This window comes from Accipiter gentilis, chromosome 12 (assembly GCF_929443795.1).
Source record: "Accipiter gentilis chromosome 12, bAccGen1.1, whole genome shotgun sequence".
Lineage (NCBI taxonomy): Eukaryota > Metazoa > Chordata > Aves > Accipitriformes > Accipitridae > Astur > Astur gentilis.
Window position 1 is genome coordinate 24,030,138 of NC_064891.1, and position 23,657 is coordinate 24,053,794.

A 23,657-nucleotide genomic window follows, 5' to 3' on the forward strand; every position below is an offset into this window, starting at 1 on the left:
CTGGAAAGTTATTGCCCATCAACAGAGAAATTCTTTTTCTTCTTGTACTTCCCGTAATTTCAAAGAAAGGTTCACATTGTGTTTTTGCCAGCAGTCTGGCTGCACACCATATATTCCAACCATTGAGTCTTTTATGCAAATAAGTAGAAGGGAGAAACTTGATGTGTTCCTTTTTTTACCTCTGCATTTAATTTCTAAATACAATAAAACTTAATTAAATTTTTTCCTTCAGACCTGGAGAAGTAGCCCTGAAATCAAACCAGTGAATATGTAAATATACTATGCTCTGTTCTGAATGTAACTATACATGTAAGCTCCTGTGCGTGTATTCAAAACTGCAAAGTATTCCATACTCTCATTTCCATATCAATATTTGTTTTGCTTAATTGATGCTGGTTAAAGTAATTTTATGTCTTTGGGTTTTTTCAAAGTAGAATATTTATCATCTGTTTATAAAAGTTGAATATTTAACGGAAAAGCTTGAAAGGATCGCGGTAACAGCAAAGAAAAATGTAGCATGAAGGGCAAGTTTCACAACTGATCGACATTTTATGCAATCCTGTTAACTTCAATGAGATCGCATGGGATATCTATCAACAGTGAATTTTATGCAAAGTATTTAGAAATCAGTGCTGTCATTTCCTTACTTATTTCTACTTGGACACGCCTTTGGTTAGGTTAATTTAAAAAGTTTATCCAAACTGTCTGGTATTTATCCTTCTATTTACTTGCCATTTTTTCTCATGTAGTCTTTATTTATCTTTATTTACCCTTCTTCCTTTCATGCATGTTCAGAGCTGTTTAATAACTTCTTTCCTTAATGTCTTTTTCCTTTGTGTCAAATATATGAGTACAGTAAAGAGGGGTGGCCACTACTCCAGTGCTTATTCTTCAGCAAAATCCCCAGGTGAGCCATTACTATTATGGCTGTATATCACTAGTGTGTCTCCTCCCTCTCCATTTACCTGTATTCTTTTTGCTGTATTTGTGAATATTTTCAAGCTTGAAACACACGTTTTGCATTTGGTGAACCAGAGACTTAATGGGCGTAGGTTTTTTGTTGAAGTAGATAATTTGAGTGAAATAATATAAATGATGCTTTATAGTTGTTGGACATCTGCTAATGGTGTCAGAGTTAAATTTGTAAAGGTGTAATTTGACTACAAGGAGAGGAGCATTCTGAGGAGCAATACATTTGTATGTGTATTCTAAAGCATATTATAATAGAAAATTTCAGACAGTGCAAAAAGACAGGGCTAAGAGTTGGTGAAAAAGGCAGTGAAAAACACATGTCAGTTCTTAATTTTATTTGTACTTTCTTACCTTCTTTTGTTTTCTTGTGTTATTTCAACCAAAGTTCTAAAATGATGAGAAACCTCCTTGAACCTTCAGTTCAAAGTGAAAGTATCTCTAAAACAAGTAAATTGCATTTTGATTAGCAAATAAGTTGAGACTTTGGACCATACTAGAAGTTAACAATTTAAAAAATATTCATAGGTTTTTCAGTTTTCAACATTCCAATATGCTAACGAATTGTAGCCTACTACGTACTACTTAAAGAATAACAGAGAAGAATGGTTTTTTTCCTGTATATTCAGGCTGCTATACATGTCGAAAGAAACCTTAAAAGCACTTATACTTAGAAAATACATAAGCAAGGTAAGTTTTGCATATACATGAAATAACTGGCAAATCAATAGCAGCAGACAAGTTTGTGCCAAAAATGAATACAGATTGCTTGTGTGGTTTTTGAGTTTAAAAAAAAGATAAAATACTGCTGTCTAAAATATAGGTGTTGTGGTTTAACCCCAGCTAGCAACTAAGCACCACACAGCTACTTGCTCAGTCCCTCCCCCCACAGCAGGATGGGGGAAGAGGAGTGGAAGGGTAAAAATGAGAAAACTTGTAGGTTGAGACAAGAACAGTTTAATAATTGAAATAATAAAAATAATTTAATGAAAAGGAAAGTAACAAAGAGAGAGAAATAAAACCCAAGAAAGACAAGTGATGCAAATGAAAACAATTGCTTACTACCAACTGACTGATGCCCAGCCAGACCCTGAGCAGTGGCCTCCTGCCAACCTTCCCCCAGCTTTATCTGCTGAGCATGCCATCATATGGTCTGGAATATCCCTTTGGTCAGTTGGGGTCAGCTGTCCCAGCTGTGTCTCCTCCCAGCTTTTTGTGCATCCCCAGCCTACTCACTGGTGGGCTGGTGTGAGGAGCAGAAAAGGTCTTGACTCTGTGTAAGCACTGCTCAGCAATAACAAAAACATTCCTGTATTATCAACACTGTTTCAAGCACAAATCCAAAACATAGCCCCATACTAGCTACTATGAAGAAAATTAACTCTATCCCAGCCAAAACCAGCACAAGCAGTTGGCTGATTCCCTACAGATGCAAAATTTTTATATCTACACAGGGCCAATTCCAGCTTTTACTGTTCTTGCAGCTGTGTACCAACTCACATGCAGTGGATCTCAGAAGACATTGGCAAAGCTGTAGCTACAGACAGCTCTTTTAAATAAGATCCTCAGCAGAACGTACCATGTGTTGTAGAATCATGGAAGGACGAAAGTTGGAAGGGACCTCTGGACATCATCTAGTCACAGCCCTGGCTCAGAACACCACCCTTGTCCACCAAGCATATGTAAGATGATAGCAAAGAGCTAGACTACTGTCAGTGTAGGCTGGGCTGTTCTTCCTTAGTTATGAGAGGGAAGAAGATTATGTTAACCAGCCAATTTCACTGGTACAGTTTAGTGGTTCTGTCGATGCGTAAAAGGATGGTAGTCACTTAGAGACAGATAAGGGTGTCTTATAGTGTAGGCCTCAGTGGTCATGTTCAGGAAATAGTGACCTTTCTGTGACCTGTATAAAAAGAATTTGTGAATAAAAATTTTTTTTTTCCTCCTGCAGCAATAGTTGGTCATTTGGAAGGGAATTCTACTGAAGTATCTCATTTTTGGTCATGAACTTTACAGCTCAGTATTCTTTCTAATGGCTAGAGCAAATCTTTTATGCGAGATGCAGAAAATAGTAAGATAGCATTCCACTAGCCCTTTTCACCGTCATACTTGCAAATTCTCAATAAAGCAAGGATGCATTGATATGCCGGGTTTCGAGAAGATTATCTAAAACAAAGTGATGAAAAGAAGTCTGCGGGAGGGCCATATATGTCTACTTTTAGCTTCTTAAAAAGCCACTTAAATAATTCACCTATTGTTCTTACAGGTAATCCTTGTTAAAGTAAAGACAAAAATATCCTAAACATACTGAATGCTTTTAGTAGAAAAGACTAAGGCCTTAGTCCTGTAACAGATCTGGGACTGTAAATCCAAGTTATCAGACTTCAAGATAGACATATTCTGTAGCTAAATGCTAATTAGTTATATCTTAACATTACACATCAGAGAAAGAGGTTTTTGTGAAAAACAGCAATTTGTGGAAGTTGCAGTGCAGTCACCCTGGCCTACTGGCAGATGGATTGCCCAGGTTGTAAAAATAGTACTTGGAAGGCATCTTCACCACACGGAGAATGTTAGGGTAATAGGTTAATAGACACTTGTAAAATAAATCCAATAGCACTGGTTAAGAAGTGATGCATAACCCATGAAAGACCTCTGAATGTGTAAAGGGTACGTGCAGGTGTAACTGTTATTTACTTTGAAGCTAAGTTTCTATTTGCCAGGGTTGCTTTTTTCTTTCTGAAAAAATAATTCTTTGCCGTGAATCAGCTATGAAACCTTTTTAGCTCTTAAATTTCTGCCTGGTATTTTCCTCTCCCAGGAAAAATGAGGTTAAACTAGAGAGGAAATAATATCGTATCATATAGTGTTGCATTATATTTGTGTATGATGAACAGCATGCTATTCTGTCTGCATAATGAAATTCATCAGGGTTTTTTTTTTTTCAGAAAAAATACAAGGACTGACCTAAGTTATAGTCGAGTCACCAGAGAGATAACAGATGTTGTATCAGGCCTCTCTGGAAAACTGGACTTAAAATGAATTAACTCTTGAAGTCAAGAGGGAGGATATTGTATGTTTTCACAGACACTTGACCTTCTCGGAAGTTCAGAAATAGCCTACTAGCTTTTACCCCATGTTGTTGGGGTATTTTTCCCCTTAAATCAGTATTTTTCTGAACTACTGCGTAAGTTCTTTATCACCCAAACAGCTCATACTTCTTGTTTGTTTTTCTTGGGGAAAAAACCCAAACAGAACAACTTGTGTTCTGGGAAACATTCTACCTAGAAACTTAGGTGTTGATCCAAAAAGGAGAGATGGGGCGTCAAATGTCTTTATGAACACTTTCTGTCTCCAAATTTTATTGTGTGATACCACAATAAATGATATAATTTTAAAAGGCTGTGGCTATTACTTGCCCAAAGCTCTTGCACTGGCAAAGACAGAATAGGCCTTTTTAATCTCTAGAATGACAATACAATATTTGTGTGTCTTCTTGATCCCATGTCCAGGCTAATGAGTTTTGGGGGTGCAGTTGTGTGGCATGGAAGTGTATAATTTAGTCCTAAATGCTGAGGCATCTGTTTTGGTCTTTGTATGCAAACTTGAGTGATAACTTGTCAGAGAGATATGTTATGTTTAAAAGCAGGTTAGGGTTTTTGACTTTTATTCATCTTTTCTTTCATTTGTTTGCTTTTATTGCTTTGGCCAGTTAATGGAACCCCAAGCAGTCAATTATCCACCCCAAAATCTACAAAGTCCTCCAGTTCTTCACCAACAAGCCCAGGCAGCTTTCGTGGACTCAAGGTAAGTGCAAGAACCATCAAAAACCCTAAATTCCCTTATTTGTTGACTGATGTGTTACAGTGATGCTGAAGAATAAAAAAAGAAAAAGGAAAAGAAAAAGTTATAATTCTATAGAGTAGCCTTGCTAGTAGGATTTTTGAGTTGAAGTGGACAAGAGATCTGAAGTAAGATTTTTGTATTTTGTCTTTGGTTGGCAGGATGGAACTCTCAGCTTAGGAAAGGTGGAGTGTGATGGTGGCTTGAATATGCCAGTTTGCCCTCCAAATTTTCCATTGTTTTGTGGACTGCAGAACCCCCCCAAGTAATTCATATTTCCTCAGCCTATATAAATGTAGTATCCTCTTTTCAATACATTATAGTCTTGTAGCATTGCCCAAAATTTCATCTGCAGCATACTTCTTCATCCATGGCACACAATTTCCCCCTTAATGCAGTCTCCTGCCTGAAAGCTTGTGAGGCGTTCCTTTGGGAGCAGCCTGATCTCTGACAGATTTTTCTCTGTGTTGCACCAAGAGAATTCTTTTCCTCTCCCACTTAAAAATTGGTAGCATTTACAGTTCTTAGAGCTGCTCTGTGCCTTTTGCTTGGTAAAATAAAAGGAACAGTCTGGAGCACAGTTGAGCATCTTACTGCTGCGTTTGTGCAGCTGATCTTTCAAGTAGAATTTTCTTATGAAATCATCAATTGCAGCCTTTCTGGAAGCACACTGGATGGTTCGCATTGATTATTCTGATCAAGTAACAGCTCCCACTGGTGAACACAACAGTTGTGAAGTGGCTGCATAGTTCTGTAGAAAACTGTTTTCTCAATTAAGAGACTGGCTAAAGGACGTGATTTGAATAGTATTTAGATTTGGTTTTTGACGTTCTAATTGTTACCAAGTCTTTGTCTGTGTTGCAAGGAGTATGGCACTGGTTTCTGCCAGGCTTCTGTGATAATTCCGAGAAAAAATGTTGATTTATTTGTTTAATTCTAATATATTTTTAGTTGCTTGGTTCATTGAGACAATTTAGTGTTGATCTCTGCCTTTATGTTGTTGAGCTGTACCATCCCATAACTTCTCTTTGTCCAAAGCAACATAGGTTGGCCTTTCCCCTATAAAGCATTTGCAAGAGCAGTAATAGTTCTGACACTGAAAATTAGAACTATGAGTCTTAAAATTTGTCTGGACAGTTCTGCTATAGAACTTGCAGTAGAGGATCATTGGACTTGAGGTTCTCAGCTGGTCTGCACTATATTTAACAAATGCTCTTTTGTCTTTCTTTAATGAAATTACAAGTTTAGAAACTAGATAATTTGGTTCATTTTTTTTTCCCACGCTGTCCTGTCTGCTTTTAGCTGATTAAAGCTCCATTAAGATAGAGATAATTCTGATAGTAACAAGCAATTTTCAGTAAAGTGGACATGTCCTCTTTCCCCTAACTGTCAATTTCACTGAAGTAGGCAGTTGTGCTTTTTTCATTTTGGAATTTAATTGATGCTGGATACTAATGGGTTTTCGTGTCAGATAATTCACCCCTATATGACCAAAGAAAACAGCAAAAACACATTAATCATCTCAGACCTGATGTGTTACTGAGGTAGTGAGTACCTCTTTTTTTATCCTATTAGGATGCATCTGTTCAGTAGGAGGATCCCAGCTGTGCTCCTGAGACTAAAGATAGGGAAAGTTATCTGGTGAATCTCAGAATAAAGTCCAAAAGGATAAAGTACACTGTGCAGTCACTCTTTTTTCTTGATTATGTTCTAACAGTAATGACTGTTTTGGTGAAGTATCAACATAGAATCAGTAACAGGGAGGCATGGTTTTATGCAAAACCAGATTCTTTTAAGAAACTTGTTATTATTTTTATAGTATTGATCTTGGCCAGTCTGATGAGGAAAACAGAAGGAAAGCAGGGACCAATTCTGAGAGTACTGTTTTCCCCTATTGTTAATTAATTCCATGTTGCTAAGACTGCATCACTGAGCAGACAAGCAGTCTGGCTTCCTGCACTTGTATAAAGAAGGTGCCATGACTACAGCTGAATGAAAACGTAGATATAAATACTGTGGCAGACAGTGAAAGAATAAAGTATATTTCTGAGTTTTCTAGCTTTGGAAGTGCAATATTTTGGCAGATTTGTTGTGTGGAAATCATATGTTTATTTTTGTAGAGCACAAAACAGCAATACTTAATTAATAATGATTTTATATGAGCTTGGGGCAGCAGGAAAAGGGAAAAAGTCAGGGTTGATGTTTCTATTTCCTATAAAGAGCAGACCATCAGAGCAGCTGCACATGAACTGTACTTTAAAAACTGTGTTGGTTGGAAAGCCAGAGCAAAATAAAATATTTGACTACAGGTTAGAACCTGGCTAAGCTTTTCTAAGTTAGACGATCAGCGTAGAGCTTAAGTGATAATGCTAGTCATCAAGGCAGTAAAGTTGCAAAAGATACTGATTGCAACACCAGTTTTTTCCTCAGTGGCAGACACTGAGTCTTACATCATATTCTCCGAATGCCTCTTTTCCTTTATAGTGAATTCTCTTCAGTCCCCAAGGGTTCCTTCTGCTTTACAACACTTTATAAGCAGAAGTGGTATGCTCAGGCACAGAAAACTCCTTGCAGGAAACACTTCTTGTGAATAGCTTATCTTTAAGGAGAAGGGCTTTCCATCTGTCCTTTTTAGCTCTTCCAACCAGAGTGCTCTTCTGCTATTAATTGTTCAGTACATACAGTAAGCCTGTTTGCTGTCCACGATCCCAATCTTGCAGAAGTGTTTTAAAAAAACTGTACTGGAGTCTGAGATTATATTCAAGTAAGGAGTTTATGCTATGGCTTAATAGTAGTAAACGCTACAGAATTTTCCCACAACCCCAAATAAATGCCTTTATTTCAGTAAGTGGCAAATATGGATACAGTGCACCCAATTGCATGCTACTCTGTATTCTTATTAAAGTTGTTTATTTTTAACGTCACAATTTTAGCCCATAACTAAGCATTTCACTTTGCAGAGGGTTTGTTTCAAGGTAAAGATTTAGATATAGAAGTTAACAAATATGGGCATGAAGAAAATGACTGCTCTGTGTGATATTCTTTTTTGAGCAAATGTGCTGTGTTTCTTGTTTTTCTACTGACTTTTCCATAGAGATTAAAACTAGTGCGTGGAATAAGAAATAATGGTAATAGTGCATTAGGTGGCACAGGACAACTGACAAGAGGAGTCCTTTTGCTGTTCTGTAGGCATGTGACAATTGAAAGATTTAACCTTTTTCTTTGGTTCTAAATGTGCATTTATAGATAGCCGAATATGCAATGATGCTAGGGGTACTTTGACTCTTAGCTCTTCCAGTACATCTGTTACTATGCTCACTTTGTATCATAAAAATCATCCAGAATCTAGATTAAATATGAGATTTTGGAAAGTGGTGTCGTAACTTCCTTATGCTTACTTGCATGTGTTTTATTGTCCCCTCTTGAAATTAAGTACCACAAAGTCTTGTCATCTTTTTAAAAAGAAAATAAAATTGTACAAATAAAGAAGCTTTACTGCTGAGGCCTTTCTTAGAATCCCAATTACGCTAAATAGCATTGTGTTTGAATTTGTCTCAGTATTACTTTTTCAATTGATTGACCAAATGACCAAAGTGAAAGGGCATTAAAACGTGATCCAACAAATAACTTAAGTACTTGCTTAACTTCAAGCTTTTGAGCAGTCCCTTTTACTTCAATGAAGATGTTAATGTACTTAAAGTTAAACATGTGCTTAAGTGATTTGAAGGATTAGTGCCTATCTTAATCAAGGTTTTAATCTCTTCAGTTTTGTACACGTGCTTCTGTTATCAGTTAAATGTTATGAATATTTACATGCAATTATCCAACCTAGTGACACAGGTGCAATAGCAGTTCTTGGAGAAAGTCTTTAACTGCTGCCTTTGTTGAATTTACAATTCAGCATCTTTCTTGCTCATACAGTGGATAAAGAGTTGGCTAATTTGTGCTGGTAGGGAAACTGAGGTATTGCACTTAAGTATTGAGTCCATTCACCATTGTCATCAGTTTGCAAAATGCTTTACATAATGTGATGAACTCAAAATCTCTTTAGGAAAAGGGTAAATCTTTATGTGGTTCTTCAGTGTTTCCAGAGCAGTGCAACAAAATGCATGATCATGTATGCTCAAATTAACAGTAGCAAAATCACTACATTCTAATTGGCTATTGTATTGTTACAAGTAGCTTCTCAGTATAGTTGGGTTACTAGCAGTGTTTCTGTTTTACAGATTATGTTACTATTAAGCATTATAATAATAAATACTAACAACATCTCACTGGAAACACTGATTATATAAATAACATTTCATTTTTGTTTGGAGTATCTTTTTGCCCTTTCTTACTGCAGCCTTTCAGGATGAATTACAGTGACACTATAAAAGTGTCCTCAGATTTCAGAGAATACTTCTGCAAACAGTTAATTCACAATTTCACTAAAATATTCACAGTCTATAGTTAGATTCATCACCAATTTGAATGTTTTCATAAAGACAGAGAAAGCTTCTTTGGGAATTTCATGGAGTTTTTCTAAAGGTATGAGAGTTTACATTCTCTTCTTAGCCTTCAGGTGAAAGATTACCACAGCAATGCCAGATCAGAACTCAAGGAAAAGTTAACAATGTTAGACATACTTTTTCTAAGTTTGGCTAGATGCACTTTGAGCATATTACAGGCTCAAAATAGTAACAATAACGTTGGTGTAGGGGTCCCATATTTCTGTCTGGAATTTTCCAGCCACAAGGGTGTGGCTGTGCGTACATACATGTACATGTGTACCATGCAGTTCAGAGTCTTTTGAGCACATTATGAATGTGCTGAAGACCAAGGGCAGGACATTTAGTGTGTCTTAGGTATACTATGAAGACATTGAGCAACCATAGGAAATCCGAAGTCAAAGAACCACTTGCATATATGTGTACAGGACAGTGTATGCAGGACCTTTGTATGCCTAGCAACCTGATGGCAAAGGTCCTTCATTTCTGTCCAGACAGGCAAGAAGGACAAAGGAAACCTTTAGATAGGTCCTCTAGAAGGCACCATCTCATATAGCTGCCAAGAAGTTAGGTATTTCCTTCAATATGAAAAAAAGGCCCAAATGTTTCCACAAACATTTGTGTCATGGGCACTTAATCTAATCCTGAGTGCAAAGATTTGTCAACTAAGGTATCATTCCACTTCAAGAAAATATGGGTTTATATCTGTGGATCCTTCCTCACACTCTCATGAGACAAAAAAAAAAAAAAAAAAAATCCTACCAGGTGTGTAGTTATCTGGGATTACTTTCTTATATCCCTGCACATTTCTATTTTACATACAAGCACGAAGTTTACATTTTTTTTCAGGTATATGGTAGCATTTTGACTCAAAAGATTTATTAAAAATCTTTGCTACCGCACCAGTAGATGTAGCTTGATTAAAATGACTGTCAAGCTGCTGCTTTTTCATTCCCAAATCACTGATTTACGCTCTGATCCAGATTTTAAGGGAATCTTGGGCCAGTCCCTCCCTGCTACTTATACATCACCTTACATTTGCATACCCATTTCAGTTCATGCTCTTGGACTCTATGATGGTTTAAAGGCTTTTATCTTTTTTGTTTAGTGGGTGGGTTTGTTTTGTTGGAGGGGGCTTTGTGCTTTCAATTTCTTATCTTTAACTTAAAAGTAGAAAACCTGATACACACAGTATCTGGCAGGATGCAGCTGTCTGGCACATTGTGCATTGGATACTTCAGATAGGAAAAAAAAAAAAATAATCCTACAGTGCAAAGTGTAAAATGGAGTTTTTAATGGGTTGGATATTAGTAGGGGTGAAAGTAAGAACGCTAAGTACCTGTTATTTAGTTATTATGTTGAGGTGTAATAAGCACGTTGGGTACTAAAGTAGGTGTGTTAAGCTTATGGATATGACAGATCTAATGAGAGTGTTTCTCACAAAACCACGTGTCATGTTGGTAAACCTGGTGACTTAAGTCACAGTCAGTCTCTATAAAATAATACAAAATAATATAAAACATAGATAAATGTGTTTAGATATTTTTGTGAACCTGGAAAAATGGTTCTACCACAGAAAATAGTGCAGCATGTGAAGAAAACGAAACAGTTGGGCAGGTTTTTTTCCAGCTCAGCACCTTTTGTAACTTTTTACAATATCTTTAGTTAATCTGTAAAATGATATGCAACTAGTTTTGAGAGCTGTGTGTTCACCAAGATATTCTCAGTATCTCTAACAACTATGTTGTATTGTGCATTTGGCTCTGGATGAGCTGTTAAAACACAAATTACCTGCAGAAAGACAACTTGAGGGAACTAAAAGCAATAATTCTTATATTCTGTATTGCATAATGTTTAAATACAACAGGAGTAACTGTTGGTCTAGGCTGTTCTTGGCCAGTAGCATCCACATTCTGAGGTGATTGTTTTATTCAAAGGGCTAGATAGCCATTGCTGCTCTAAATTACTCTGTGAGCTTTTAAAAACAAAGAATCAAATTCTGCCTCAGGTCTGAGTTTTCTAGGATTTGCATGTATGTGTGAGAGGGTGGATTTAAGACCTGCACACTCTGAATTTATCATGTCTAAGGGGAACGGTATTGGAAGAGGGCAGTAGTGCTGTGTGGACTAGAATACAGGAGGAGGAATTGTTGCAAAACCTAATCTGCAGTGTGATTGTAGATGCCATCCATGTTCACTACTGTAGTATCAAAGCAACATGCATCCTTTTCTCCTTGCTACTTCAGGAATGGCTAGTGAACCAGTGAAGTCTACTTGCACATCCAAAATCTTTACTTCACCTACAAAATACCTGAAGCTATTAGGATACCAGCAGTACAAGATATTCTAAATATTACATGTTACTGGGTAGTTAAATGATTAGAAAATTACTTTAATAATAAAAATCACTTTATTCTGTGTCTCTTATTGTGAATTCCTACCTCCTCCCCACCTTTTCTGGCTAGTCAAGCACCTCTCAGACATCATAAGAGTTTATTTCTGCTTTGCTCTGACACAGTAGGGAAAGGCTAGACTGCTTTTGCTCCTGACGAACTGAGACACAGACCTACAGCATCCAAATTAAAGGCAATGTTTGTTGTAGGGTGAGTTTGCCCTCATATCTAGAGCTGTGAGGCAAATTAGTGGCAGAGCTAATGTTAAACCTGCCATTTCAGATTCTGATCTAGCATTTCAGCCACAACAGCAGCATTAGATTTTTTTTTTTTCCTTTTATTCCTTTTAGCTTTTTTTCGTGTTGCTGTTAGCTTCCTTCTTGTAAATACTGTGGTAAGAAGGAATGTGCCCAGTCATGCTCTGACCTGATTACAAGGATGAAGGAAGTTGGAAATGTGGGCTAGATATTCCCATGTATTGCCACTCACTGAAAACCCAAAATAGATTACTAATATTTTTGGCTGATGACTAATACTTTGCAGTGATCTGTTCTGTTATCTATGCTTCATGCTTGAAGAAAATGTGACTGACTGGTTAAGAGACTGACTCATGATTTTGCACAAATGTCATTTAACCCAAATGTCCTTGTTCCTGATCCTTGTTAAATAAATAGATAACTCAGAAAGACAGCAGCATTAACATAGCCTGGTTTTAAGTTATTAGCAAGGAACAGAGTAGTAGCTGACTGGTTGCTGTTTGACGCTACTTCTATGCCAAATGCTAGTAAACATCATTGTTTTAGAGGCTCTGCAAAATTAAGTTGTACAGCTTCTAGTTACTGTACCTTTAGCTGATTTGGCAGCTCAGCTGCCACTAGAAACTTAAGCATTCATTAGCATTTCATGAGCCTTTAGACAATATCCCTATCTGTCAGTTCAGTTCTTTCACTGACAATAGTGTTAATGATTTAAAATATTCAGCAGTGTAACCAGACAATGTCAGCTAAAACGGAAAATGCTGCATTTGCATTCCTGGTGTCATGCAAAGCCATTTCAACAGACACTGAGCTTAAGGCAGAGAAGCATTTTAATCCTTTTTGTGGTGAGTGGTGAGAATTACTATAATAGCCCATGAAGAAAACAAGATATGGAACTTCACAGAACAGCAAGAAATGTTATGTAGAGGAGGGGGAATGATCAAAAATATGTTTTAATTTCATAGAGCATCCTTATACTTAACTGTAATGGGCGAGCTTATAAAACAGTGGTGCATAGAACACATCCAGTACATTTTACTATTTATGGCATTCATTCCTATGCTTCTACCCCTTTAAAAAAGAATAATTGATTGTTGTGTATGTCCCTGAGCAGTATGACAGGATGATGTTAGGTAGAATTGTGAAGATTCAGATCGAGTAACAAGTTGTTAGTGCAGTAAAAGTAGTTTTCTTTATCCTTCATCGTTCATAGTCATTTAGATACTTGTTTTTCACACAGTGTCACAGTTACTAAACCAGGATCTATGTCTGGATGTGTATCAGACATCTAACTTGAAATGCTTGTAGGTGTCATAAATCATCACATCCATAATAACCTAAAAGATAGACCTCTAGATAACCTAGCAAATCTGACTATTGTAGATGTAGCCGGCCACCTATGCCAAGAGTCTCTTCTTTAAATGAAAACAAGTAGGGCCTTGCAAGCATTTCTACATTACCTTCCTAGCATGCTTCAGTGCTCATCTAAAGAGAGCATGTATTGACAGAGTTCACTTAGGGAAACCTCAGACAGTGCCAGCTATGAGGAGATGTGTTAGACTACAGCATGAGAGCATGCGCTAGCTGCACTGGCCACTGAGTAGTTGTCTGGAGATGGCTGTCTCTGGTTTATGTGAAAATGTAGGCAGAGTGTATTGTAATGATCTTGTGTAGAAGGAGGAGGGAGCGTTGCCTCCACACACACTGGCTCTATAGTGTTTAGATGGAACTTGGTGCAGCTGGAGGCAATTTGCTTTGCTGTTTACTGAAATCTGTTCAACTACTTATCTAAATAGGAATATCAGGGCTGAATCTTAAACTGGTGCAAGCGTCAATGATGTATTACAATGATGAACTGTGAGAAAGCAAGAATAAAAATAAGATGGGAGTAGACAAGTAAACTGACTCTGTATAGGGTGGGGTTTTTTTGTCTGGCTCCTTCTTGTGATTACTTACCATCAGAAATAATAAGTTCTTATGTACTTCCATAGATACCTCCACATGGTGGATCTTCTTCCAATGTGAATGGTGTACCCGAATCAATCCATTGCCAGAGTCCTGAAGGTAGGACACCGATAATTGCTAACAATCATTGCAATAATTTTGTTGTAGGTAACAGTCGGTTTAGCACCTTTAGGTGGTTTCTGATGACTCCAAATCGTTTTTTGTTCTGAGATGTTTGATACCTTGTCGACAACCTTATTTTGGAAAAATTGTTATTGCGTTTTCTACATCAAGGCAGTAAAGCTAGGAAATAAATTTTGTTCTTTTTTTTTTTTTTGTCAAGTGGTAGCATATTAGTGGACCCTGCTCTTCAATAGTCACTATTAGGAATTTGAGTGATTTTGAACACAACCTGCAGAATATCACCAGAAATGTGTTTGTGGCTGGATTGAAAGTGGAGCCCTCCTCAAAACAGCACATTGTGCTTCAGGTAGAACCACTAGCCCATCAACTGACCTTAGCTAAACTTAACCTTTCATTCCTTATCTCTTTAAAGCAATGGGGTTTTTTTATTATTTTAGAATTTCATTTTAGGATCATTTTTTTAATTTAAAAATACTGAAATAAGCAGCTATCAAACTTATTTGCATTTTGGATGTTTCAGCAACAGCTAAGGGAACTTGAAGGAATTCAGCAGATAGATAAAACTTTTGGTTCTTTTACATGCATTGTAGATGAATCTTATTTGCATTTTTGCTTTGAGTATGCAAAAAGATACTTCAAAAAAAGTATTTTGAGTTCACAAAATATTTAGGCTAGGGACTTCTAACTGCATTCATTACTTTTAGAATATGTCCGCACAAAAACATAGTAATATTTGATTAGTGTGTTAAAAGGTCAAACAACTCTGATTAGTCTTAGTTTGTTCTTTCTTAGTTTGAGATAAAAACAAAGGAATAAGCTGTGAAGAAAACAGCTTACTTTTAAGTTTTGTTTTGCATTTGTGACTGTTCTGTATCTATGGAACCCATTGGGGATTTATTACATCCTGCTGATGCTTCTCTTCAGCTTAAATCATTGACCTTCCTTTTTTGCAGGTGTGAATGGAAACAAGTGCTCAGGGTCATCTACCATTCTTGAGAAGTATAAAGTGGGGAAGGTGATTGGTGATGGCAATTTTGCTGTTGTAAAGGAGTGCGTAGAACGGTGAGCAAGTAAACTGTTCAGTACTGCTGTTTATTTTACTGGATAAAGCCCTGTGCATTAGGATAATTTCATAGAAAATGTGATGAGATGAAAGCATAGAGCAGTTGCAAAGATATGCCTACACTTCGTGAGAATTGGGCATAGCAAAACACACAGAGCTTCCTATGTATTATTCCAGCAAAGAGATATGAGACCAGCAGAGGAACATGTCTTCTTTTCCAAAAACTAAAGGAGGTATCACCTTCTAATGGAGGCTCTTAAGGAAATCCCACAGATCTTCAGAAACCCCCTCACACAACAGACTGTTGTGTATGGCAGAAAACTGTATGTGACATCTCAACAGTCTTTGAGGCACCACCACCCCCCTTCTGCCTCAGCAATTCTGCTGCTGTAGTATCCCTACTGCCTGCTGCTTAAATGATTTTTCACAGCTTTCAGTATACTGTGGGCAAAGTATTCTTAAAGGCATGCAGTTGGTGGCTGCTAGCCTGTGCTGCTGACTCCCTAGTGCTTGCTTCTTCTGTGAGGTAGTGTGGTGAGCAGCCAGAGACTTTTCAAATCAACCTTTCAATATTCCAGACTCTGAAATATTCTTGGCCCTTATTTCCCATGGGATAGACAGGATACCTTTACAGACCTGTGCTGTGTTACTGCCCTTCCTCTGCAAGCTTTGTGTCACACTTTGCTGCTAGTGCAAACATAACAGATGATTTGACTGTCACTTTCTTAGTGTATTTTTTAGAACCACCGTCTGCTGTCTTCATCAATCTCAGAGTTATGTCAGCTTCTTAAATATTATGAGGAATCTCCAACTTGTACACAAATACAGCAAATGCCTGCGAAAACCATAAAGGTTACAGAAACAGTTTCTATTATTTGGTCCTCATCTGCTGGTTTTATTTAAATGAAAAGAAAGATAATTATGAATGGAAACATCTCATTCCAGTCTTAGCAGATCATAGATGCATAGATACTTTTGCTGAGTCATCCATATGGGCCAAAGGGTTGGGTATTGAGGCTGAACTTGGGGCCTCCTCTACTGAAATATAGGTGAATGGATCTTACAATCCATAACTTTCTGCAGCCATTATTGCTTTTTCTCAAGAGAATTGTTTCTTCATACTGTATCTGCATTATTTCTCTCCATTACTGAGAATAATATTGGCAAGTGGTATGTAACACAATGTCTAATAGGCCCTTCTGGTTTATAGCAGCACATGACAATTGTTATTTTTAATACTTTTTTGAGAAAGTGATGTACAAGCATGCAAGGTTTATAGAGTAAGGAATAAAGACTGAGGTGGCAGCTCTTAGAGATATTAGCTGATTACAGTGCTTGCTGATAAAGAAAAAAAAATGGCTAAATGTGATCTCAATATGCTACAATTACTACTCCAAAAAAGCTCCTGTTGCATGTGCAGGTTTAAGATAATGCTCCTCATCAGTGTTAACATCTAGACTCCAAGGTCTTGATTTTTTTTAATTTCTTTTTGAACAACAAACTCTGGTTCCTGACAAGCATTACATCAGTGTGTAATCATGTCCCTACTGGTTTAAAGACTGCAGGTCTGTTTCAAAAACTGTGAGAAGGCAATATAGCCAGCTGAGTTGCAACTGGATTTCTGTCCATTTCATTCGGCAAGAAGCTACACATAAAAGGCTTGAGTCAAACTGTATAGAATAGAATATTTCAGTTGGAAGGGACCTACAATGATCATCTAGTCCAACTGCCTTACCACTTCAGGGCTGACCAAAAGTTAAAGTATGTTATTAAGGGCATTGTACAAATGCCTCTTAAACACTGACAGGCTTGGGGCATTGACCACCTCTTTAGGAAGCCTGTTCCAGTGTTTGACCACCCTCTCAGTAAAGAAATGTTTCCTGATGTCCAGTCTAAACCTCCCCTGATGCAGCTTTGAACCATTCCCACGCATCCTGTCACTGGATCCCAGGGAGAAGGGATCAGCAGCTCCCTCTCCACTTTCCCTCCTCAGGAAGCTGTAGAGAGCAATAAGGTCACCCGTCAGCCTCCTTTTCTCCAAACTAGACAAGCCCAGAGTCCTTAGTCACTCCTCATTGGACATGCCTTCCAGCTTTGTTGCCTTACTCTGGAAGCACTCAAGCACCTTCACATCCTTCTTAAATGGTGGGGCCCAGAACTGCACACAGTACTCAAGGTGAGGCTGCACCAACGCTGAATACAGCAGGATAATCACCTTTTTGACATGTCCCCCTAATCCTCACCCAGAGGCTGTCAACTACATCACTAACTGCAAGGGCTGTACAATCAAACCTCTCCCTTACATAGAGTACAACACCTCCACCTCACCTGCCCTGCCTATCCCTCCTGGACAGCCTGTAGCCCTCCATCCCAGCACCCAGCTGTGGGATTCATTCCACCAAGTCTTACTAATACCAATGATAATGTAGCTCTGAGAGCTGACCAACACTTCCTCTTTGTTTCTCATACTGTGTACATTGGCGTACAAGCATTTCAGATACGCTCCTGAGCTCTCCGTGCTCCCAGGAGCAGTGTAAACGTTCCCACTAGCATTGCCATCCTCAGGCAATGCCATGCCAACCCTTAGCTTACCTACTGCAACCCTGTTGGTATCTCCTTCCCCCATCAATTCTAGTTTAAAGCTCTCTTGATCAGCCCCACCAGCTTTTGCCCAGAGATGTGTTTTCCCCATCAGGACAGATGGATCCCATCAGGCCTCAGCATACCTTGTCTCTCAAAGGCTCTTCCATGGTTTAAAAACCCAAGGTTTTGGCACAGGCACCAAATTGAATGATGCTTCAGTGTTTTGCCATGCATCCTGAAACTGGCCACAGATCCTTTGTTATCTAATCTATAGAGTGAACAACATTCATGAAAAATAACAGATTGAAAGCACAAGATAACATAATTTATTATTTTCAGGAGTATCGACCATGCATTTTGGAAATCACTTAAGTTCTGCTGAATATGGGACAATGGCTGCTAAGTCACTTGGGTTTCAGAATGTCATCTGTGCTTTTTGGAATGAGGGAACTGGACTAGAAAAACAACCTTCCAATTATTGAAAAAAAAAAAGAGCAAAATTAAACTTAAAAATCTAGTTTTGTATGTGATCCAATCTTTATGTTTAGTGAAGTATTATTAAATGAATTTTATATAAATAAATCTACAACAATAGTTGCTAATAATAACAATGAGAGAGGAGATGCCGACTATAAATGCTTGTCTTTTAATTCCTAGTAATTATTATACTTCATTTCTAATCATGTTGTGCTTAGAAGCCTCAGTTGTGGAGCCAGGATCCTATTATACCAGCTGTTCTACAAAAAAGAATAAGATGGTCTCTTTGGGTAAAGGGTGCCTATATGTCTTTATATGAAGACATGAGTCAACAGATGGACACTGACAGCTAGACAGAAGAGTACCAGAAACCTGTCAGACAATACTCATGTATGATAGGCAGTGGTAGTAGCACACAAATTATGTGGATGATATCCAGGGTTTTTTCTAGGGTGCTGTAGTAAGGGACATTTGCAAGAGGGATTTGAAGTTGGTTGATGAATTGGCTTTGTGAATGTTAACTCCTCTTTCTACATAGCATAAGTGCAAAAGGTTTACCAAGTGGGTTTTGTAGATCAGTTGTTGCAGGCTTTCAGATAATGTACTTAATATAGTACAACGCATAAATTGTGATTCTGAATCAGTGTACATACTGTATTTGTAGTAGATTTTGCATCCGGTCTATAATATAAGAGGATGGCATTTCACAGATACCGTTTAGATAACATTTCTATCTAAAGACCAGATCAGGTTGTAACTATGACAACCTCGGGGATCCAGCTGCACTTTCAGAGCAGAGATTCTCTACTGCATTTTTTCACTAATGGATAAATGGAATGCGAAACATCATTAATTCAGTTCCTTTTTCTGTAAGGTACGAATTTTGACTAGTTATATCTAATGCCAAAAGTATAGTGAAAATTAATCTGGAAGTTTAAAAACATGCCTTTTGCTTTTTTAACTGCCTCCAGTGTTTTTTACCATACATGCCAGTGGTCTTCTGATGCACATGGAGTCTGTAGGTACTGACACAACACAAAATAGTAGCAACAGGGTCTTATGGCATTTTCTTGTGATTTGTAATTAATCATTAATATAAGTATTAATGTCTTTGATAAAAAAAAAGAGAATTCATTTGTGTTGCTTTTTTCTCTCATTTTCTCCCCTTCTTGGAGACAAAATGCAAATAAGAGCTCCTTTCTGTGAGAGTATTTACTGAAAACAGTAATCCTTTTTACTTTGTATATAACCACCCTCTTAAATGTCATGGGACTTTAGATGACTGCTATAGAATTCTATAGAATACTAAAAAAAAGTAAAGAATGAATGAAATACAGAAGGTTAAAATTAGTGCCTAATAAATTCTGTGGGATTTTAGACTAGTCTGTAATTAACTATAGGTTTTTAGCTCTGCTGAATCCTACTGAATTTTTCCACTAAGTTATCATTCTTTCTTCTGCTCACTTACACATAAATGTGTATGATTTTATCTTTAAAGCCTACCAGTTGAACAAAACTAAGTGGAAGGCTCAAGACAAATTTTGCATGTTACATTAGAGAAGTGACAGAGAATTGTGCCAGGTCACAGAAGAACGAACTGCAGCTGGAGCCTGGGATTAATACACGAAGTGAGCAAGTGAGCTAGGTTGTGGTAGTCAGGGAAACAGAAGGTGCAAATGCTGCTGAGAAAACAAAAAACAAAATCAAGTCCGTTACGTGATTTTTCTGCCAGCAACCTCCATGGGTTAAGGCTATCTGTTATGATGATGTGTATTCTTACAGATAATGCCACAATTTGTTGACCAGTTTCTAATTAAAGGTTCTCATATTTTTCTTGCTAGATCCACAGGAAAGGAGTTTGCACTGAAGATCATAGACAAGGCTAAATGCTGTGGAAAGGTAGCGTACAACAATTTGCATGTATAAGAAAAATAGCAGAAACAGCACTAGCAGCTGCTCATTAGTCATAAATGGTGGGTGTGTTTGGGTTTCTGACTATTTTCAGAATATCTGTTTAACAGGATGATAATGTATGCAAGAAGCAAATAATAAAAGTAGTGAGTGTTAGTCTACTAGATAATAGAGTAAAAAACAAACTGTCTTCTGTTTTATTAGACTAACAACGAAAATGCTGATATGTGTCCAAAATATATTAGAAAGATTTTGATCTGTAAAATATGAGAGGGAATTTGCAGCTATATGTGTATTTATATAATTCCCATCCCTCTCTGCCTCTTATTTTTCCATGGCTGTACGTGCTCCTTTTATATGCAGAACATGGATTTGAAAAAATTTTTTCAACCATTTCTTAGTGTTTATGTAGTTTCACCATCCTGTATAACAAAGACTCTTAACAAAAGGGTTCCTTAAACTTTCTTTTTAATTCAAGCTAAAAAAAAAAAAGGTCCAAAATTGTCTCTCTAGCAGAACAGCTGGATGTTCATGTTACGTTACATAATCAAAGCAAGTATCTGAAAGTGTCAGACCTCTTCACCTTCCTCCCAAGTACAGAGATTTTAAAAAAGGAAGAAAAATCCTCCAACCTACAGCCAAGAATGTAAACTAAGTGTTGGAACAGATAACACCACATGAAATACTTATATTTTCACTGCTTGCAATACCTTAAAAACAAAGAGCTCTTGAGGAACTTATGAATCAAATGGATTAATGTTTAGTGTTAGCTAAAAGAACACTGAGGGCACAGTAATAATAAGCAATCAAATTCTGGATTAGTGTCTCTTTGAGAGTAGGAAATATGCCATTCTCTCAAGGATGACCGAAAAGATGGACTTTTTGATGCAAACACCTTATTTCTTTATGTAAATGATTGCACTGAAATGATTCTGGAGGTGGTCAGGGTTTTAATTCAAAGGTACCCTTTTTGTCAATTACAAAAAGTAAGTGCTCTGAAGTGTAACTCAGAGCTCCAAATGCTGAATGTGACCTTGTCATACAGATTTGTTACATTTTCCTACATTCTTTGTATGGTAATGAGCTATATATTACTGTACACTAATGCATAACCTGCTGTGATGACTTGCTTTAAGTAGAGGTCCTCAAACAGAAATGTTTTATCTATGTAGAGTTTAAAATGTGTATTAGGTGCTAGGAGATGAGTGTTCCCACCTCCCCATCACTTTATCTCATATTCTCTATGTTATTTAAGGGAAAATTTAGAAAGGAATCTTAAAAATGTATAATCACAAGAAAAAGTGCTAGAATTACCTTTTTGAGATTAAAATATTGCCATATCTTTGGCTGTGGAAAGGGCGACCCAGTGTGTTTCACTGCAAAAGGAAATTTTTGGGTGATGTGTACAGCTTGCAACTTTAGATGTGTTTTCTTACTTGTCTAAGTCAGCTGCTTAGGTATCATAAATTAGAATGGTCTAGAGATAGACAATCCATTTTATACAGCAGAGTTTAAACATATTTTCTATTTATCGTTCTCACTGCTTTAAAACAAACAAATAATAAAAAAAATCAACCCCATGGATGCATACTTGTCAGTTTTGAAAGGACCTGTGTCTGTATAGCTACATACAGATATACGTGTATGTACAAGCAGAGGACTGTTGTTATCAAGATGTTTATACCTGTTAGGGCAGTGGCAGAACTGTCCAGGAAGAATTCCAACAAAGAAAATAATTAAATTTTGCTACAGCTTACTCCTTCCTTACTCCGTTTCACATGTTTTTAAGCCCTGCAATAAAATCACCCATCTGGCCCATCAAGCCGTATGCATGACTTCCATGTTGCTCACTGCTCTTTAGCTGTTTATCTTGGATGTCCTAAAACTTGAATCCATTTGATTAGTGTATTTTCCACAAGCAGCTTAAATATTAGTTATACAATAATTTCTCTGTTAATAGATCATATTAATGTAGACTGAAATCTATATTTCACTATCTAGGGGAACATTACAACAAGTTTGAGAATTACTATTTTTTTACATGACAAAATATAGCAAAAAAAGTGGGGTGGTTGAAAATAACTAACTGTATATATTAGTCAGCATTTTGAGGACAGGTATTAAAACAGTAGCTCAACAACATTTTGGAGCCTTTTTAAAAAAATATTTTATTTTAAATAAACATTACTTATACCTGAGCTTTATTTAAATCAATTAACAATTTAGTCAAGTGAAATAAAGAAAGCACAGGTAAAGCTATTGTGCCTTAGTTGTAATTAATGGATATAATAAATTTAATATGTTATCTGTCCTTTAGGTGGAAAAAGCTATAATAAGATTCTAGTTTTTGCTTGGACTCTTAATGCTAGTTTTGAATTTACAGGCTTCCATCCATAAGTCTTAGTATGCTGTGGCTGTTCACTTTTGTCTGTTGATGAGATTCAGCATTGTGTTTAACAAAATTGCTTCGTGTTTGTTTGTTTTTTTTCTCCAGAGCACTTTGCTTGGAGCAGACATATCTTTGTTCAGAATGACAATTGATGCTCTTTCAAACTGAATTTCAAAGGTGTGACTGTTTAACCCGTATATGCCGCACCATATTCTCACGAAATGAGATGCACAAATGGCATGTGGTTTCTGAGTTACATAGCCACATACATAAAGCTTTGGCAAAACTGCCTACGCACAGCGGATCACAGCTACTTCTAGTGCTCTGCTCACAGATGCATGAAGTGCATGCTACTAATCAATGCATTAAACATGAATAAGTTCCAAGTCCAGTGACAAGATTTGTTATCTGCCAAAGTGTAAGGAAACTAGTATTTTATGCAAGCATTGTTACTTATTTTGCAGTGAAGCTAAATACAATATCTGTATTCCAGTATTTATAAAGGAAAATGCAAATCATTCTTCACATGAAAGGGGCATGTAATTTTCTTCGCTCTCCAGTGTTAACCAAATGCTAAGATGTTCTAGAAAACAAAACATTCTGGAACTAATTTGTTCCTCAAACCCATTACTTCCTCAGAAGTATGGGGAAGGGGAAATTAAACTCAATCTGTGTGCTGTTAAACTGTTGGAGCTTCAACAGCTTAGCTGAGCTATTACATGTTTTGCAGATTGTAAATGTGAACATACATATAAAATGAACTGAAATCCATAACCAAAGCAGTTATAATATTTTTCATCTATATAATCCACAACTTTTTTAAAAAATAAAGTCCTTGAACATAAATCCTAGGTAATCTGTCCTTGAGTAACCTACACTAAATGAGAGGTGAAGGCTGGAGAGGATCAAGAACATGATAACTATTGATTGGGGGTGACAGGTTACAAAGATCCAGCTTGGGGGCGGTGGGATTCTGAACTTAATTTTACCTCATAATACCCACATAAGAATATAATCTGCACTTCCTGATTTGCTGTCATGTTCTGGGGTCTTTTTTCAGAGCTATCTCATTGGTTATGTGTATGAAATATGGTATTTTAAATTAAACATGGTCAATGATGAAGTACAGTTGGGCTAAAATGCAAGTTAAAAACCAGCATCTGACAACAACCCTCTACTACATAAATTAAACAGC

The 23,657-nt window shown here is 37.1% G+C and overlaps 1 protein-coding gene across 4 annotated transcripts in view; it reads left to right on the forward strand.

The window, feature by feature from the left end:
- Positions 1-23,657, forward strand: part of DCLK2 (doublecortin like kinase 2) — a 94,129-nt gene that overhangs the window by 53,348 nt on the left and 17,124 nt on the right. For 2 of the 4 annotated variants that reach the window (XR_007507802.1, XM_049815178.1), the window contains exons 5-9: positions 857-907; positions 4,682-4,776; positions 13,943-14,015; positions 14,993-15,101; positions 20,004-20,061. Coding sequence is in view for 2 of the 4 variants with exons in the window: in XM_049815178.1 (XP_049671135.1) it covers positions 857-907; positions 4,682-4,776; positions 13,943-14,015; positions 14,993-15,101; positions 20,004-20,061 (386 nt within the window). In the remaining 2 variants the exon portion in view is untranslated. The remainder of the gene's footprint in view (positions 1-856; positions 908-4,681; positions 4,777-13,942; positions 14,016-14,992; positions 15,102-20,003; positions 20,062-23,657) is intronic. The other 2 variants (XR_007507803.1, XM_049815179.1) reach the window with 1 other exon arrangement.